At 55.1% G+C, this 18,441-nt stretch overlaps 7 protein-coding genes across 7 annotated transcripts; 5 read left to right on the top strand and 2 right to left on the bottom strand.

Annotated features, from left to right (window-relative positions):
• Positions 1 to 227: 227 nt before the first annotated feature.
• alp1-1 (Alkaline protease 1) lies at positions 228 to 1,560 on the top strand (the record flags this gene model as incomplete). Its single annotated transcript, XM_032030723.1, has 2 exons — positions 228 to 839; positions 892 to 1,560. 2 exons carry the CDS (start codon positions 228 to 230, stop codon positions 1,558 to 1,560), a joined length of 1,281 nt encoding a protein of 426 aa, XP_031889614.1.
• A 3,321-nt stretch (positions 1,561 to 4,881) lies between these two features.
• erg-6 (putative squalene synthase) lies at positions 4,882 to 6,512 on the bottom strand (the record flags this gene model as incomplete). The annotated part of the gene is made up of 4 exons (XM_032030725.1): positions 4,882 to 4,998; positions 5,091 to 5,252; positions 5,320 to 6,379; positions 6,457 to 6,512. The coding sequence occupies 4 exons, from the start codon at positions 6,510 to 6,512 to the stop codon at positions 4,882 to 4,884; spliced, it is 1,395 nt and encodes a 464-aa protein (XP_031889826.1).
• Positions 6,513 to 8,999: 2,487 nt separating this feature from the next.
• On the top strand, positions 9,000 to 9,944 carry NRS/ER (Bifunctional dTDP-4-dehydrorhamnose 3,5-epimerase/dTDP-4-dehydrorhamnose reductase; the record flags this gene model as incomplete). Its single annotated transcript, XM_032030726.1, has 2 exons — positions 9,000 to 9,443; positions 9,495 to 9,944. The coding sequence occupies 2 exons, from the start codon at positions 9,000 to 9,002 to the stop codon at positions 9,942 to 9,944; spliced, it is 894 nt and encodes a 297-aa protein (XP_031889827.1).
• A 1,180-nt stretch (positions 9,945 to 11,124) lies between these two features.
• Positions 11,125 to 12,744, top strand: CGGC5_v011942 (putative J domain-containing protein; the record flags this gene model as incomplete). Its single annotated transcript, XM_032030727.1, has 2 exons — positions 11,125 to 11,230; positions 11,300 to 12,744. The coding sequence occupies 2 exons, from the start codon at positions 11,125 to 11,127 to the stop codon at positions 12,742 to 12,744; spliced, it is 1,551 nt and encodes a 516-aa protein (XP_031889828.1).
• Positions 12,745 to 14,298: 1,554 nt separating this feature from the next.
• On the bottom strand, positions 14,299 to 14,802 carry CGGC5_v011943 (uncharacterized protein; the record flags this gene model as incomplete). Its single annotated transcript, XM_032030728.1, has 1 exon — positions 14,299 to 14,802. The coding sequence occupies one exon, from the start codon at positions 14,800 to 14,802 to the stop codon at positions 14,299 to 14,301; it is 504 nt and encodes a 167-aa protein (XP_031889829.1).
• A 1,393-nt stretch (positions 14,803 to 16,195) lies between these two features.
• CGGC5_v011944 (uncharacterized protein) lies at positions 16,196 to 17,330 on the top strand (the record flags this gene model as incomplete). Its single annotated transcript, XM_032030729.2, has 5 exons — positions 16,196 to 16,544; positions 16,599 to 16,671; positions 16,724 to 16,848; positions 16,919 to 17,098; positions 17,149 to 17,330. The coding sequence occupies 5 exons, from the start codon at positions 16,196 to 16,198 to the stop codon at positions 17,328 to 17,330; spliced, it is 909 nt and encodes a 302-aa protein (XP_031889830.2).
• Positions 17,331 to 18,043: 713 nt separating this feature from the next.
• Positions 18,044 to 18,335, top strand: CGGC5_v011945 (uncharacterized protein; the record flags this gene model as incomplete). The annotated part of the gene is made up of 2 exons (XM_032030730.1): positions 18,044 to 18,116; positions 18,175 to 18,335. The coding sequence occupies 2 exons, from the start codon at positions 18,044 to 18,046 to the stop codon at positions 18,333 to 18,335; spliced, it is 234 nt and encodes a 77-aa protein (XP_031889831.1).
• Between the last annotated feature and the right edge of the window lie 106 nt (positions 18,336 to 18,441).

Consider the following 18,441-nt stretch of genomic DNA (forward strand, 5'->3'; position numbering starts at 1 on the left):
TCTTCTCTCAACATCGCACTCCTTCCGTCGCTCGACCACGACTCACTCACTCCCACGCACACCTCGACGACCTCTTTCCAGCCGTCGACTTTTTTGCTCACAGACCAGCGGTCTCATATTTTCGCTTCTTAAACACACCAAACACGACGACGAGCTAGCTCTCTCCCGTACAAACCTTCCTTGCTTAAATATCAACAACCCGTATTTACATACACATCTCGCCCAACATGGTTCGCGCCGTTTCCACCTTCGTCGCGGCTCTGCTGCCCGCTCTCGGCCTTGCCGCCCCCTTCGGCCTCGGAGGCAGCTCCAGCTCTACCAACACATCCGGCTCCTTCATGGGTGTTCCCATCTCCAACCTCGACGCCCTGGACCTGATTCCTAACAAGTACATTGTCGTCTACAACAACACCTTCGACGACGATGCCATCGACATGAAGCAGCAGTCCTTCATCTCCTCCATCAAGAAGCGCAACATTGGAAAGCGCGCCCTCGACGGCCGCGAGCTGTCCACCTCCACCAAGAGCTTCAAGATGAACGGCTGGCGTGCCATGACGATGGAGGCCGACGACACCTTCATCATGTCCGTCATGAGCGCCGACGAGGTCGCCTACGTCGAGCAGGATGCCAAGGTCAAGCTGTCCGCCACCGTTTCCCAGACCAACGCCCCTCCCGGCCTTGTCCGTCTGTCTCACGCCACTGCTGGCGAGACCGGCTACGTCTTTGACCAGACAGGTGGCCAGGGTATCACCGCCTACATTGTCGACACCGGTATCATGACCACTCACTCCGAGTTCGAGACCCGTGCCACCTTTGGCGCCAACTTCATCAACAGCGTCGTATGTACTTACAGCTTACACTTATTCCGCCTTGGAAACTGACACGATTTAGGACACTGACGAGAACGGCCACGGCTCCCACGTTGCTGGCACCATTGGCGGCCGTACTTTCGGTGTTGCCAAGAACGTTAACCTGATCGGTGTCAAGGTCCTCGACGGCGATGGTGCTGGCTCCAACTCTGGTGTCCTCGAGGGCATGCAGTTCGTTATCGACGACGTCCAGAAGAAGAACCTTACCGGCAAGGCTGTCATGAACATGTCTCTCGGTGGCTCCGCTTCCCAGGCTGTTAACCGCGCCATCCAGGCTCTCAACAACGCCGGTGTCGTCCCCGTCGTCGCTGCCGGTAACGAGAACCAGGACGCCGGCAACACCTCTCCCGCCTCCGCCCCTAACGCCATCACCGTCGGTGCCATTGACGCCCGCAACGACCGCAAGGCCTCCTTCTCCAACTTTGGCCAGTCCGTCGACGTCTTCGCCCCCGGTGTCAACATTCTGTCCGTCGGCATCACCTCCAACACTGCCACCAACACCCTCTCTGGTACCTCCATGGCCTCTCCCCACGTTGCTGGTCTCGCCGCCTACCTCATGGGTCTTGAGGGCCTGAACACCGTCAAGGCCGTCACCGACCGCATCCTCGCCCTCTCCGATGCCTCTGGCGCCACCGTCCAGCAGAACACTGCCGGCACGACCAACCGCATCGCCAACAACGGCCAGCTCTAAGCGAGCTATTTCATTGGTCCGATTACCATTTCACGAGAGCTCGAAGCATGAAACCACACATGGCGTCTTTTCTTTAACCTCGATTTCCTTGGTTTAATATCCGCGACACTTGTGTACTTCATTTTCTTGGTTCGAGGAGGAGACGAAACGCAAAGAAGAGAGTAAAAATATTCACGGCATTTTATTAGAGGATACCCAGTCATAGCATGGCGCGCGGGCCTTTTCGACTGCAAAACCTGTCCCGTCTCTCGACCAGGGAGAGGGATAACTTGTATGTAAAAAGACACTTTTAAGCAAGAAGAGGTCATCACACAAACACCATACCGCATTTCAAGAAACTTTCCACAGACAAGACGCAAAGAAAAAGAACAAAAACCCTCGACGGGGCTGGTTTCCTCGTAACTCTTCACTGTCCTGGGTTTATAACCTTTTCCCTCCTGTCTAGTCAACGATTTTTCTCGAATCATTTTTCATTTATAAGCCAAGAACTTGTATTTACTTGCGACGGGGGAGGGATGGGAAGACTTAGGTAATGACAGCAGACAGCTACAAGACGTTAACTTCATCTCTTGCCTATCCATCGAGTGACATGACTCTTCTATCGTGATCACGATCTTCCAATACACACATCACAATCTGCAAGCACGACGATCACCAAGCAACCCCACCCTTCTCACCGGACCGTTGGAACGAGATGAGACGGGAGGCGAAAGAACGTCACCCACGCGCGCACTCGGAGACGGAAAACCCAATCTGCGTGGATTCTTCAGATTCCTCGCATTTGCATCTTTACCGATACGATGCGAGGCCCGGGGGTTGTATCGCGAACTTGGACAATCCCGTTGACCATACACAGCCTTCCTTCCCTTATTTCATCCCGAGTCTTGTTAGGTAGGACATGATGCCATGACGACACTACACTTACTCAACGCACGCGCACCCTCGTCGGGGAGGTCCAGCGGTCAGAGCCAAAACAACACAAGGCAAGACTTTCGCTCGCTCTCACACGCGAAACAAGGTTTCACGGCACCTTCACGACGGGATGGGATGAACTTAGCGCCGCTGCTGTCCTGGTGTGCCTTCGCACGCGGGGAGTTCTCCGGCCGAAGCAGCAGTGGCCAGGCCCACCATCACCGCATTCGGGTCTGTAGACGGCCCCCAAGGTTTTCCACAAGTTGACTAGTCTCGTGAGTTGAGTGCTCGGAAGGTCGGCTGGGGCAGCTTTTTCGACCACAGAGATGGGACCAAAAAAAAAAAAAAAGAGAAAAGTTGAGTTGAAAAAGCTAAAGTTGCTTAAGAATTGCCCGGGAGGGTAGTGTGAAGTCTCCCTCTTATGATGTAGCGAGCGCAACGAACGGACGGGACGGGGTAGGACTCCCCCCAATAGAACGGAAGACAGGTCCCGAGGCCAGGCCAGGCCAGGCCTCCCTTCCTCACCTCCTCGCGCTTTCGCTGACTTGTTCCCGAAAGCTTCTTTCCACTGGGCTGAGAGAGAGAGACAGAAAGGCATGGGGATGATCAGCTGCGAGCGCGAGTCAAACTTCACCGTCTCGGTACCCCGAACCCGAAATAGGAAAGCTTCTGGGCGTGGTTTTCCTGTGACGATGATCTTCCTTCACGGGCAGTGCGTGAAAACCGAAGACGAGGATGATTTCCTCTTCATAATAATCGAGGCCATGTAATAAATTGGACAGTCCAAGGGAAGAGCGAAAGAGAACCCCAGAAAAGGCCTCCTCCCCTTCAACAAAACAACGCTGAAGCAGACCCCCGATACTGGGGCCATCTAGTCCGCCTGTCATGACCCCAGGGGCGACGGGGGCCAGCGTTCGATGTTGCAAAGGTACGGAGAACTGAGTTCTTGGCGTCATGGGCTTCACGGGGCTTTCTGTAACAAACCACCTTCAGCTTGGAACGGAGGCCGGGAAAAAAAAAAAAGGCTGAGGAGGCAAAACCAGCTGAAGAAAGTTGAGCCCACCAGGTACGGATACACCACGGCTGGAACAGGGGATGTCCTGACTTTGCGCGTGTCTTATTTGTGATTGTGGTTTATTTCCTTTCCCACGTGTTGAATATCGATGTGCTGTCACGGGAGTACTCTTCAGAATGACTCGGCTTCGAGACCTCAGCAAGAAGCAAAATGGCAGAAGGATGGCAGAAGGCGAGACGACTTCCAACGACGATGGCGGTCTACCGTGAACGCGATCCATCGCAGCAAATGCAGAAACGGCTATTCGTAGGGGAACAGAAAGCACCTCGATAACGGGTGTCAGCTGCGTCGCCGCACGGGCAAAGGCAGCTCCTCAGCCGGCGCGCATGAACGCCGAGAAGCCTTCCAAGAGCCGCATCCAGCGTGCCTGCCTCCCCCAGGTTCTCCCCTTCTCCCCCCTCCCTTTCGCTTCGCAGCTCGCGGCGCGCGGGAAAGACGGGACGGTCAAAGGTACAGACTTTCGGTCCGGCCAGCCCAAGGCTAAAGTCCGGGGGGAAGTGGGCCGGACGAGTGCGAGACAGAGACTCTTCATCCGATATGCAAAAGAAAGAGCCAAGTGTCGCGAGGGCGGCCACCGCGCGCATTACCTTAACTCGTTTTAGCTAAGCTCTGCCCTACGACATGGTCTTCAACTCTTATGACAAGAACATATCCGCATGCTTCCCCTGCTTGACGAAATTTGGGATTTGGGTTTACTTTTGGATTCGCGCCTTCCCTGACATTTGGGGAACCGAAGGAGATATAGATATGGGAGGCTTGTCATTCCTTCCCACGTTGCTTTATATGACTGCGTCGGTGGCAGTCTTGTCACCCGATGGGAGGATGCCCGTGGATCGGACGACGACGATGGTGACGACGATGGGCAGTCGCGACATTGAGAAATCCGAACTATCGGCGCCGAACATATAACGGAAGGGACATTTCAAGTATGTTTGCAAGCCGAAGCAAAAGAGCGCATCCCTGGAACAGTGGAAGACACGCCCGCCCCGTACTCGCCGCTGTGGACGAGGTCTTTGCCGGTGAGTTTGATATCAGCACTTCTTCGGCACAACCACAGTCATGACCACCAAAAGGTGGGACTGAATTGCAATTTGACATCCGTGCTTGGGTTCGTTGGAAAAAAAGTCATCTCAATGGCGTGGGTTCAAAAGGCAACGAACAGCAGGCTTGGCGCACAAAAACCATCGTAGATGATGGTGTGTATTAGCAAGATTAGTATGGGCTCAATATTCGTGACCGGAACCGGCAGAGCAACCGCAAAACTCCTCATCAATATGTACCGTCAACAAGTCAGATGAAGCGTAAGAACAACTTTTGTTCTCGTCTGTCTGGTGTTACAGCTCCTTGTGCTCCAACGGCTTGGCCGCGTTGGGCTCCATGCCGGGCCAGTAGACGCTGTCCGACTTCCAGAGCGTGTCGAAGCGCGCACCAAAGAACCACGCCGTTCCAATCTGAGCCGTGTCAGTTGCGGTGTCGAGGTTGAGGGTTGAGAAGAGGTCGGTGAAGGAAGAGAAAACAAGCGAGAAGAAAATTTTGGACTGACCATAAGAGCAGAGACAAAAAAGAGGGTCAGCAGGACCATGCCGCCCAATATGAAGGCTTCGCCTGGGTCCATGCCCGGCTCGCCCCGCTGTTTTTGTTTCGCCGCATCTCCGAGCTTCTTGGGGTCCTGTCTCGGGAACAATGAGTCGATGAATTGCTCAATCTGTGCATTGTGTTAGCAATTGACTTTTTTGACGCGAACAAAGGCGCGGGACAAAGCCGTCGCGTACCTTGGCGCACTGCACGCTGATCTGCACGTAGTTGGGGTCGCGCGGGTCGTTCTTCTTGTGTATCCGGCGGACGTATCTCCTGAAGACGTCGCAGACTACCATCAGGTTTTGCGTTGACTCGGACATGAGCTGGCATGCGTCGCCCTTGGTGATCTTGATGTGGCTGTTGAAGATGGCGGGGTTGCGGAAGACGAGTTCGAGGGTGGCAATGGCCATGCTTTGGGGGATGGCGACGAAGTTGAAGACACTCTGATCGCGGATGCCGGCCATGTAGAAGATGCACTCCTCGGCGTGCTTGAGCGCGTTGAGGACCATCTCTGAGCTGCACTCGAGGGCTTGGCGCTGGTACTCGGGCTTGAAGAGGTCCTCCCACTTGTCTACGTGCTTGCTCCAGATCTCCTTGGGCCACCACGCGCGCTTGTCGAGGTAGTCCTCGTGGATATCACGGATGATGTTTGTCTTTTGCAGGAACTGGCCCATGGACTCGGTGAGCTCGGGACGCTCGAGGAGCTTCGGGTTGGCCAGGTCGCCCTCAACGAAGAGGCGGGTCAGACCGTCACCGACCAGACCGGCCACATAGTGGCAGTACAGCTCATATTCCTTGATGGTGTTGGTACCGTTCGCGTTGAGCTCGGTGTCGAGGGCGTAGTCGGCCATGCCGTTGCCCATCTTGATTGTGATGTCCTTAATGATCTCGTAGTAGGGCTTCTTGAGCTTCTTCAGCTCGACAATGATGTCGTCAAAGTGCACCAGAAGTTCGCGATCCTTCTCATTGGGGCCGTTGCCGGTGAACGTCCATCCGTCCGTCTCCATCAGGGTGTCAAACTTTCGCAGCAAAGGCTCCTTCTCCTTGATGTCGATCGTCATATCATCTTCGATGGTGTCGAGTCCGCGCAGGACGAGGTAGAATAGAGCAACGGGGACGAGCAGCTCGGGGTTGAGCTCCTGGATGACGGCGGAGAAGGAACGGCTGGTCTTGTTCAGGAATTCGAAGCATGATCTCAGTGTCGGGTCTTCCTTGGAGGGGTCGCGGCGGTGGACAGGCTCGTGCCAGACCTTCCTGGAAGCTAATTAGCATACGGATTGCAGAATGAGCGCATGGCATGCGCGTATCAGCAGAAGGGGGGTAGACGGTACCATTGAATGATGGAGCGAAGCTGGTTCGGGTGGAGGACATAGTAGAGGGCGCCCATGATGGCAAGCAGTCGTCGCGACGGACGGTGGGCAAAGGCAAGACTTGCAGAGGAGACGACAAGTGAGGTCAGTCAGAACGTGCGGCGACGGGCGGTCAGGGCAAGCAAAGGGCCGGGTCAGACTGTCGTCGCGGTGGTAGTGACGTAGAATCGAGAATCGCCAGTTGCTTCGTGGCCGCAAGTTCGCGCAGTGCAGACGGTTGCGGGTGTCGTTGCAGTCGCAGTTGCAATTTTCTCCAGGTACCGAGGGGTTGGATCAGACCAGTTCGCGAGGGACACGGACGCTTCTTATGCTCAGGGACGGGATTGCGAATTGCAGATTGCAGCAAGCGATCTGGGTAACCGGTGACGACGGGAACCGGAGATCAACAACACACGACGGGAGCGAAGCAGTTGACGGGGAACTGGAATAGGAGGAAAGATTTCTCCGCTGTCATCAGCATGAGCCAATCCCATGCGCCGGGTAAGGTAGGTATGTAGGAACTGGGCAGCTCCTCCCCAAATTTGCCAAAATGCAACGATCTGCCAAACTCCGGCGGTGGTGTGGTCCCCGTCCAGTGAGGTGCCTGCGCTGTGCCACTGACGGCGCTGTGGTTGCCCGCCTTTTCAGTTGACAGCTCACGCGGTGGTTGGCTGCTGTGGGCGGTGGACCGGCGCGGATAGGCGGCGAGCGGCGCCATGCTACAGTGACACACGGCGTACCTTGCCTGTGTGCGAGCCTGCCACGGGTCCAGCAGCGCAGTGGAAGCTCGCAGTCGAAGGCCCTATTGGGGAAGGCTCCAAAGGCCCCCAACTGCATCGCACTCGTAGCTCCCATTTGGCAGGCGACGGGACCAACTGGAGCACCGGTTCGGCTAAACCTAAGCGAGCCAATGAGATGGACGGCGCGGCGTGATTGGCCAGTGGAAGGTGCTGACTGTCAGCGATGCAGGTCCCTTTTTTTTTTTGTCCATCCAAGCGGGGCACGGATCACGACCCTGTTGGTACTGGCTGAGAAGGAAGGTATTGCCCATATTTCAGGGTCTTCCATCCGCGACTGCGTCGTTGAGTTGGTTCTCGCTTCCGAGTCTTCTTTTCCCTCTCTTTCTCCGTGGGCTCAGCTCGCATCAAGTGTCACTTGCACCTCGGGCGTCTTGGCGGCACCCAAGAGGCCGAGACTGATGGTCTATAAGTACCGGGCCTGCGTCCCTTCCTTCACCTGTTGACACGCCAGATGAGGTGTGGGTGGGGAGAGCAGTCGACTTATTTCACGCATGCAATTCACCTCCCAATAAACGCAGCAGCTCAGCCTCCCCCTCGCGACCCGACTATCCGAACCTTAGCACGCGTGCGCAATCGTCTGGTCCTTGGGATATTATCTCAAGTCTCCAGCCCATCGTCTACCACGCAACTCGACAGAGATCCTTAGCTTTTATACCAGCCGTGAGGCTCTGTTTCTCCACCATTCCTTGCGAATGGCATGACGCTGGAACAAGAACAGAGACAGAAACGGAGAGCTTCTTCTCCAAGTCTCAAGTCTCAACCGTCTTCCCCTCCACCGCCACCCGACTCAAGGGAGAACGATGCGGTGTGCACCTCGTCGGCGCATGTCTCACTCGTTGCATCTCCAAGGGAGCATACTGAGCACATCTAGCCCCCTTCATCATAGGCCCACGTATCCGCGATACATGTCGTTGAGGCTCCCAACGACGGCGGTAGCAAGTAGCTACTTGTCTTTCAAGTCTTCCACTAACAATACTTTGTCGTCCCGTTGCTGTCTTCGGCTTCCGTGGCGCTGCTTACATATCCATAGCCTTGCCAGAGCTCCGCCGACTATTGACTGAAAATAGGCACGACAGGCCCGTCTGATAACACGCGCCCATCAACATGGAACGTAGCTCCTGGCAAGCTTCGTACTCGAGGTACGTAAGTTGCGCTACAGGGTCGCGCGGTGAAGGCGGTACCTCCACGCTTTCATTCCTCTGCCAGCACCAAACGTGTGCAAGCCCGCCCACGTCCAGAGTGTCAAGGACCAGTGCAGTTCCCGGAGGTGGGGGTGGGAACGACATTGAACACCTGCTGTCCAGTGCCGGTGGCAGCTGCTTGCTGTGAACGGTCCAAATGGGACAATGGGACATGGAGTCTCGACCATGGGCTGAAATGCAGATACGACTCGTACCTGAACTGAAAGTTTCCGCCTTCTCTCCCTTGGGTCACACCTGCGCTGCCATGCTTACCCCAGATAAATAATCCCGTCTCACGCCTTCCCTTTTCTCTGCTGATTGCTATCTTGTCTTACAAATTACTCAATTTGTCCTTTTCCCATCCCCTTCCCATCCCACCCCACGACTCCATCCCTTGCCGGCGAACGACATATAAGACCGCCATCAGCTACATACCGCCGCTTGCCAACTTACACCATCCCAGCGGGCCGATACAAACCCAATTCGAAACTTTCCGTCCCCGACGAACGCACCCGATAACAACACTTTCCTCAACATCATCACAATGGCCACCAACGGACACTCCGCGAACCGCTTCCTCATCTGGGGAGGTGAGGGTTGGGTTGCCAACCACCTCAAGGTCCTCCTCGAGAAGGACGGCAAGGAGGTCTACACCACCACTGTCCGCATGGAGAACCGCGAGGGCGTCATTGCCGAGCTGGAGAAGGTCAAGCCTACCCACGTCCTCAACTGCGCCGGCTGCACTGGTCGCCCCAACGTCGACTGGTGTGAGGACAACAAGGAGGCTACGATGCGATCCAACGTTATCGGCACCTTGAACCTCACCGACGCCTGCTTCCTCAAGGGCATCCACTGCACCGTCTTCGCCACCGGCTGCATCTACCAATACGACGATGCCCACCCCATTGGCGGCCCCGGCTACCTCGAGACCGACCCTGCCAACTTCAAGGGCAGCTTCTACTCCGACACCAAGGGCCACGTTGAGGAGGTAAGTCATCAACTCTCCGTGCTTGCGACGGCAAAGCTAACCCTATCACAGATCATGAAGCACTACAAGAACTGCCTCATCCTCCGTCTCCGCATGCCCGTCAGCGACGACCTGCACCCCCGTAACTTCGTTACCAAGATTGCCAAGTACGACCGCGTCGTCGATATCCCCAACAGCAACACCCTCCTCACCGACCTGCTCCCCGCCTCCATCCTCATGGCCGAGCACAAGGATACCGGCATCTACAACTTCACAAACCCCGGCGCCATCTCTCACAACGAGGTGCTTGCCCTGTTCAAGGAGATTGTCCGCCCCGACTACACATGGAAGAACTTCTCCCTCGAGGAGCAGGCCAAGGTCATCAAGGCCGGTCGCAGCAACTGCAAGCTCGACACCACCAAGCTGGAGAAGAAGCTCAAGGAGTACGGCTACACTGTGCCCGAGGTTCACGACGCCTACAGGGCGTGCTTCCAGCGCATGAAGGCCAACGGTGTTGTTTAAATGAAATAGATTTGGAATTGGCGTATCGGGAGCTGTTTGCTTTGGAAGGAATCATGAGGCGGAAAAAAATGACATAGGAATGTGGACTTTGAAATGGGATAACAGTTCAAGCCAAAATGGGAGCAGCATAGCATGAATCCAAAGCAATCGGGCAAATGTCAGCGCAGAGCTCCAGTGCAGAGTGAGAGTACATCGTGAGTCGGCATGGCCGGTGCAATGAGCAATGTGCCGGCGTTGGCTGGTCCCACTGGTAGTGTATGCAATAGAAGCTGGCGGAAGCTATGCCGAAGATCTGGCATTGTTCTGGAAGCTGGATGACTCGCGGCGTTGAGCAGCCTTATTAGGGGCGTTGATCGTCGAATGTGTCGGGAGAACTCCATCGCAACATCCACGTATAGATGGTGGCTTGCCGTTTATAGGTGCTGTATCACTCCGACAAGCTTGCTGCAATCGGTTGTTAGCAGCAGCAACCATGTTTGCACGGCAAGTTGGAACTCTACGGTCGCGATGCAGGACGGTCGCAACATAATCGTGATGCCGTGCAACGTCATCCCTGTCAGCAGGACCCTGTCCGCGTAATCTCCAAGGCCGCAGTGGACTTCGCCAGCAACAGTCGCCTGAAGTATGACTGGCATCGCTGAGCAGTCAGCCCAACAGATGCCACCTTGCTGGGGAAGTGGCGGGCCGTCAGCGGGCTGGGCACCGGTGGACGTTGCCTCAGCCCACCAAGGCCTAGAGCACAGTTGGGAGTGCGGTGCCTCCAACGACGTAATTTGGCGGGGCACCACCGCAAAAACGAAAATCCACCCAAAATTCAGCCCAGCAGCGTTGCTGAGCGGCTTCCCGTCCGGTCGGGTGCACCTGCTGCCACCGTCACCGATACTGGGCCAATGTGTGCGTGCGTCGCCTAGTTTTCCTTGTGATTTTCTACGAGGATATTGCGTACCTGACCTACCTACCTCGCCAACCTTACCTCATCGACAAGTCCACCGCTTGAATCATAATCGCTGGCATCCCTACCCGCCACCACCCCGCGATCTCTGATCTCTGCCGCGCCGACCGTATTTTTCTCTTTTTCTTCCCCTTTTCCCGGTGCGACTCTTCCATAGATCTCTAGCTGTCATCGCTATACCTTGATACCCCCCTTCCAAACTTTACCCCTCCTAAAATTACCTCGACCATGGTCGTCGACACGGCCTACTACGACACGCTGGGCGTGAAGCCCGCCGCCACCGATATCGAAATCAAAAAGGCGTACAGGAAGCTAGCTATTGTTCACCATCCTGGTAAGCACCCTGTCACGAGCATCGCAGGTCTTTTCGTGGGCGCGCATCACTGACGCCAAGCAATAACAGACAAGAACCCCAACGACCCCACCGCCCACGAAAAGTTCCAAGAGATCGGAGAAGCATACCAAGTCCTGTCCGACAAGGACCTCAGAGCAGCCTACGACAAGTATGGAAAAGACCATGCCAAACCGCAGGAGGGCTTCGCCGACCCCGCCGAGTTCTTCACCTCCATCTTTGGCGGCGACGCCTTCGTCGACTGGATCGGCGAGATCAGCTTGATGAAGGATCTGACCGCAACGATGGACATCACGATGCAGGAGGGCGAGGAGGGAGCCGAGGGTGCTGAGGGCGCCGAGGGTGAGTTCCCCGGCACCGAGGAGACCAAGAAGGAGAGCATGAAGGCTGCCGCCGACGGCGAGAAGAAGGACGCAGAGAAGCCCACCGCCAGCGGGACTGCCGCCGCACCGCCTCCTGCCGTCGTTGTCGAGGACGAGAAGGAAAAGCTCAAGGCGCGCGACGCCGCCGAGGCCGCCGCCGCATCCTCCGGCACTGCTACCGACGCTCCACCCCCTGCCTACCAGAGGGAACCCTCGCCCAGCCCCTCCGGCACCTCAGGCTCGAAACGCACACAGATCCCCCTTCGCCCGGCCCTTATGGATCGTCCGTCGGACGAAGTCGGCGGCGTCGAGACCGAGGAGTCGCTGCGCAAGAAGGAGAAGAAGAAGGGCCTGACTAAGGAACAGCGCGAGCAGCTCGCCGCCTACGACAAGGAGCGTGCCCGGGTCCGCCAGGAGCGTGTCGACACCCTCGCCCGCAAGCTCCTCGACCGCCTAAGCGTATGGACCGAGACCGACAAGGGGCCCGACGTCACCAAGTCGTTCCAGGAGAAGACGCGCCTCGAGGTGGAGAACATGAAGATGGAGTCGTTCGGCCTTGATATCCTGCACGCCATCGGCCAGACCTATCTGGCCAAGGCCACCGCGTTGCTCCGGAGCCAGAAGTTCTTGGGGATCGGTGGCTTCTTCAGCCGCGTCAAGGACAAGGGCACTATCGTGAAGGAGACGTGGAACACCATTAGCAGTGCAATCGACGCTCAGCAGACCATCGAGGAGATGGCACGCATGGAGGAGAAGGGCGGCGCCGACTGGTCCGAGGAGGCCAAGGCCGAGTACGAGAGGCGGGTCACGGGCAAGATCCTGACGGCGGCGTGGCGCGGGAGCAAGTTTGAGATCCAGAGCGTGTTGCGCGAGGTGTGCGACTCCGTTCTCAACGACAAGAAGGTGCCGCTGGCCAAGCGCCTGGAGCGCGCCGAAGCCATGGTACTGATTGCGGAGATTTTCTCCAAGGCACAGCGCACGCCCGAGGAGGAGGGCGACTACCTCGTGTTCGAGCAGCTCGTCGCCGAAGCGGCCGTCAAGAAGGAGAAGAAGAAGGGCAAGAAGCACGAACACGCGGCGGCGGCAGACGTGGCGGAGGATGCGCCAAACGTTCCCAAGCCCGAGAAGGCGTAGGCGTGGTGTTTTTCTGTTGAGCTTTAGATAACCGATCCCCTCCGTGTTTTTAGCCTATTTTTATATTCAACGCTGACGAGCACCCACTGCTGGGTACTCTTTTTTCATGTACTGCCGTGTAATACTCTTCAATACCATACGGCCACCGCACACGGGTCTGTGATGTCTGAGATCCCCGAGATGTCGCCCTTGCGCTCCGTCACGGATTCCACTACCCAAGTGATGATGGATGCCGCTGAGTTTAAAATCGATCTCGGCCCTGTCACTTCAAGGCGCGTGGGCAGCAGACGAGTTTGGGCGTGCTTCGCTTTCATGATCGTAGCATTTCTGTCCATGACCATGATGTTCGGGCTTCACATGGTGATGGGGCACTAGCTTGAATCTCGTGGTCTACGAGTCTAACCGATGACAACTAGAACGAGGGTCGTTGAGAGCCAGTCAAGGATAGATACTTCGAATGGGGTTTTGGCGAAGGAATTAGGGGTATGTGCTGCAACCTATCTAGTCTCTGCCTCTCAACACAGCACAGAAAACCTGCTCCATCCAGGAAAGTGAAGGAGCCCCCTCCCCTCCGGTCCACGCCTTCCTTCCGCGGACGTAAATATCATCCGCCCGCAAGACGAATTACCTCAGCAACTAACTTGAAAAGACGAGAAGAGGCAGATGGACACGACGAGGAGAGCCGGGCTAGAGAAAACAGGACGGTTGTAAAAAAAAGAGAAGAGAAAAAGACACAAAAAAGCTCGGGTTCAATGTTGAACCCTACGAAAAACCGACGGTTTTTACAATGTTCTTTTTTTCCCTCGGTCGGTCTTGACCGTTCGACCACGCGGTCTTGCGTGCTTTTTGGGGGGGGCTCTTCCCCCCGACGACTGCTGCCAGAACTTGCTCTGATAAAGCTTGGGGGGAGCTTCCATGGTAGGTAGCTTGACCAGACCGTAGTCAGCCGGTTCCTCGAAGGGAAGGGACGGAACCGAGGGTCTTGCCATTTCTGCTTTCTTTGCGGTAACCCGCGACGGTGCAGTCACATGCCTTGAACCTGAGAAAGATGGGATCTCGGAATGTGAAGTTAACAGTGCTGATTATGACTATAGGAACTCCTTTTCTCCATCTCTTAGGATTTTCCGATAGGCTCTATCGGCGCTGATCATATGCACCGCCGTGCGACATACGTAACGTGCGATGATCACACCTGCCGCCGCCAAGGGCCCGACGATGGCGAAGACAGTGAACCCGTATGAAGCGGAGTGAAAAAGAGCGTTTTTCTTCCAGAGCTTTGGTGGCCAGGCCCAGCTGCATAGCCGTCAAGACAATCGCGATGTACACCGTGGCAGACGCCAGCCAGGCAAAGTTGTCACGGAAGAATTCTCCGTGTCGATACTACCGCGGAACATACGTGCTTTCCCTTGAAGTTTGACCGTATAGATAGAAGTTTGTTCAATCGGCTCCGGCGAGTTCGCCGTACACAAACCTCTCGTGGATCCGACCATCCGCGTGTTTCGTGTTGAGCTCTGCGACGAAGCGTTTCCAGTCTGCCTATTCGATATGTTCTGGTCACAAGTAGTTGTCCTGCGCGAGGCGGAAGTCGCTTTCGTGTCGTATCAGAGCGCGGTAGGAGTACAGGAAGCCCAGGGTGGACTTCCAGAGCGTCCGGCGTGAGCACGAGTTTGAGGAGTTGTCGGAGCAGTCACAGCCGTCTCCGCAGGATAGATGACGCGTCCAAAAGGACGGCTCTAACAAGAAGGGCGGGATCGGCTTGGCGTAGAACTGCGTGTGGGAGCAAACGAGGTGGAGGTCCATTGCTTCGACGACGATGATGTCTCGGCCTAGGACGCGCTGGAAGTGCAGCGCGTTGGGTGGCGTGGGCTTTCCCGCGATCCAGAGCCTGTCGACGAGTTCGTGGAGCCTGCCCTGGCCCAACTCTGCGTTGAGGGATTCCTCCTCGTCTAGTTTGGGTGGCGAGATGATATCTTTTTGGAGTGCGTCGCTGAATGGTGCGTGTTTGGCAAAATACGAGGCAGGTAAAAGAGAATCAAGACTTTCCTCTGTTTTGAGCATTCGGCTTTGGAAGGGGACGATAGATTGGTTGGGCTTGCATGTGTTAGCATATGATATAAGTGTGAGATAATTAATAAAGTACCCATTGTGTTTGTGAAATGATACATCGCCTTTTCGGGTGGATTTCCTTGGGTTCATCTGTCAGGATTGCACGAGGACGAGGGCCTTAGATCTGTACATTTTCCTTTCACAGATTTTCTGCGTTGGCTGAACATGGCCTGGGGCCTCATTGGCTTCCTTCAGCTGAGGAAGTTGCTTGTGTTGTTCAGCCACCCTGCCGGGCCTTGCTCTCTCCATTCGTTTCCTCTGAGAAATTTACCCCGCTTCATACCACAGTAAGTGATATCAAGCCATTGGCTGGCTATGCATCCTGCCCTGGGTGATGCAGCTATGAACACAGCGGATTTCGGCTCAGCTCTTTCAGCCCCGGTATATCCCAAGTATGTGGCTCCTTTGGAGAGTAGCTTTATGTCTTGCGGTAGTTGGACTCCAAATACAAGTTGTGATAACCACCTGAGATAATTGGTCAATGTTTAAATTTAGTGATGGAATGGGGACTGGGAGACAAAAGGAGATGGAACGAGAGAAAGGAAAAGGAGAAGCTCAGGTTCGTATTTGAGCCTCAAGACAACACGACGGACTTTTCGACTGCAGTTCTTGGCTTGAGCCGTCTGATCCCATTTTCCGTGGAGCAGAAATGGTAGATATAGCAATCCGCTTAAGCGAAGCATATATGCCTGGACATGTCAGCTTCGTTTCTGATGCCAGCCACAGAGCGAAGCATCTGATGGGAGCTTGGCTTGTGTCCTTGGTCAATGATATTTCCCCGACCCGACAAGTCATCCATGCAACTTGTCGTCATGAGAGCTGCAAACACTAACACGAGAAATACGAGACCCTCGCGGGCGAGCTCAGCCGAGGTAAAATGAAGGCTCCGTGTTGTCGAAGGAACAGAAGCCGAATCATGCCTCCCAGATCCCCATGGTTCACGGAAACTCCCGTCTGGGCACATAATCACGGCATAAACCAGCGTTGCAACGCGTCTCGGAAGAGCTCCGTAAAGATCGGCGACGGAACGATCTCGTCATGTCGTTGTGGTTGATCTACTCGGTATTGGTGCGACGTGGTGGGAACTGGAGTTGTCAGCGGCGGTCCGGACTTTTGGAGTGTCCGATCTCCCGTGTCTCTGTCGTTTTATGAGGTGCTGGCTTGTAGACGAGATTGATGATGTCGAATTAAGAAGTTTCCTTCTTTGGAATGGAGAGGTTTGTATTTAAATTATTGTTGATTAACTACGACTGCAGTTCGCAGCAAGTCAAACTCAAATCATTCACTTTCTGATCGACGTTTAGTCTCCCGCTAGCCCCACCTGTCAACTCAATTGCTCTCTACAATGTCCAGACCCTTGAAAGTCGGCGTCATCGGTCCCAAAGGCCAGGCGGGAAGCTGTGTGGTCGATGAGCTCTTGGCGCGAGGCCATTCTGTGGTTGGCATCTCGCGAAGTCCTCCCATGCAATGGCCCAACTCCGATAAGGGCACTTGGTCGTCAGTGTCTGTGGACATCCACAAAGAGCATACGAAACTGGTTGAAATATTCTCGTCTGGTTTCGACGCCATCGTCTCTTGCTACGGACCAAGTCTCAAAGTCATATCGAATATTTACTCGGAGGCTGTGGAGGGCCACGGGCGGATCAAGACGGCCTTGTTGGCTTCGACACACGATGGCCCGTTCATCATCGTTGGTGAGATATCCTCCTCAGATTTAGACATGAAGCGAGGGCTAAAGAGCTGAATAGGTGGCGCGGGCTCGATTCACGTTTCCAATCGCCTTCAGCTTACCGACCAGGAGGGCTTTGCGTTCAGTTGGTGGTAAGAAATCTCATCTTCCCTGTTCACAGCGGCTTTACTCACTGGGCTGCAGGTGGAATTGGCCTGATGAGCATCTCGACTACATGACGGCGCGTGGGCTGGATCACGGAAGCCGGTTCATCAGCTTGGTGGCCACGCTTGTGAAATGGAGCAGGTCTCACATTCAACGGCCGAGATGTAAGTTCTGCCCTTTCAGTCGTATGGGGTCAGCCTTGGGCAGGATCTGACGACTTTTACCAATATCAAGTCTATTCTTGGATTCTAAGCCCCTTCGTCTATTGGGCGCGGGCTTGGGTGAAAGGCGCTCTGACGAATAAGCACACCTTGGGGTTAATCACTGGTAGTCGGATCGCCTTTACCATGTGGAATGGCGTCCAGGAGAAGTCGTGGTCATTCTTGTCGCCGCCTGGTCTATTGCGCGATAAAGGTCAGTGTTTTGAGAAATCCTGGTAAATGCTTTCTGACCTATTTGTCCAGGAGTGCGAACGGGAGAGTACAAGGTCTTTGTGGACAGTCCCGAGGACCCTGCGGTTGAGGCAGCGAACGGCGGTATCTACAACGAGGACATGGCCGTTGCTATCGTCGATGAGGTTGAGAACAACAAATTAGCGTATAAGCACTGGAGTTGCACCGGTCCCATCGGGCTGGGCAAGTGGTAGTTGTCGAGGGCATGCAGAACTCATCGATAACATACAGCTCAAAATCCAAACCTCATGGCCTATAAACATTTGAGTTATACTTTGTCGGTGACAAGTCCATAAGTCCGGCGGCATTTTACTTTGGATGGACACTTCGCGGTCCGGATTTATAATCCACAAACCTCCGACCGGAGATGGTGCCAGGGAGAGCACCGCGTCCGAACCCTCGCGGTCCGAAACCCACCGGCCCCCTCCGCGTCGAGACTCTTTCCATCACACGCCGAGCTGCCAACACCTACCGCATAGCATAAGCAGGAGACTTAATGACCAACCGGAGGTCCGGTATTGCTAAAGAAGGTTCAATCATGCTGCGACGTGAGTCGGTGGAATCGGCGTGTTGGTGTGAGGATGGCGGGCTACCCCTCATTTGAAGAGGTGATGGCCGCTTCGCTTCCCCGAATCCTAATGAAGATGGTTGAAACACTCTGGACGGGATGAACGAATAGGAATGGTTGGAGGCAAACCTTACCCTGGGTTATGGCAGCGGCGGAATCACGAGGTCCTTGCTGGTGTATTGGGCTGGACGATACATAAAAGCGACCTACCCCTCTTTCAGGCTTCGTGGTATCGTGTTCATCATTTTTACATCATAGTGCTCAAAGATCGCATTGATTAACATCAAGAAAGAAGTACAATCTCATTCAAAGACCAAGAACCGAGGATTTGCATTCAACATGGCGCCCGGTGACAAGGCCAAGGCAAAGTTCTTTGCTATTATTGAAGACCCGAAGAGATATGATACCACATGTAATACGCTCCTTATTGAAGAGCGAAAAGGCTGCCAGACTGATGCAAACCTTCGCAGGCTACAAGAATAGACCCATGGCGACGAGGACCCCGTCCGGCGGATCCGAGCTGACCAACGTCGTCAGCCGCCGCGAGAGCTCGAGCAGTACCGGTTCGAACCACCAACAAAGCCGCATCAGGGGCATGTTGAAAGAGTGGATGAATCGGCCGGCGTACTAAGGCAGAGGGGGGTAGGTGTGTGTAAACAAGATCCAACAGCGGGAGATTGACGAATGACCAGAGGAAAGGGGGGTAACAAGAAATTGCAAATAAATACCAAGATTCC

Source organism: Colletotrichum fructicola (assembly GCF_000319635.2).
Source record: "Colletotrichum fructicola Nara gc5 chromosome Unknown KSG_Nara_v1_contig07, whole genome shotgun sequence".
Lineage (NCBI taxonomy): Eukaryota > Fungi > Ascomycota > Sordariomycetes > Glomerellales > Glomerellaceae > Colletotrichum > Colletotrichum fructicola.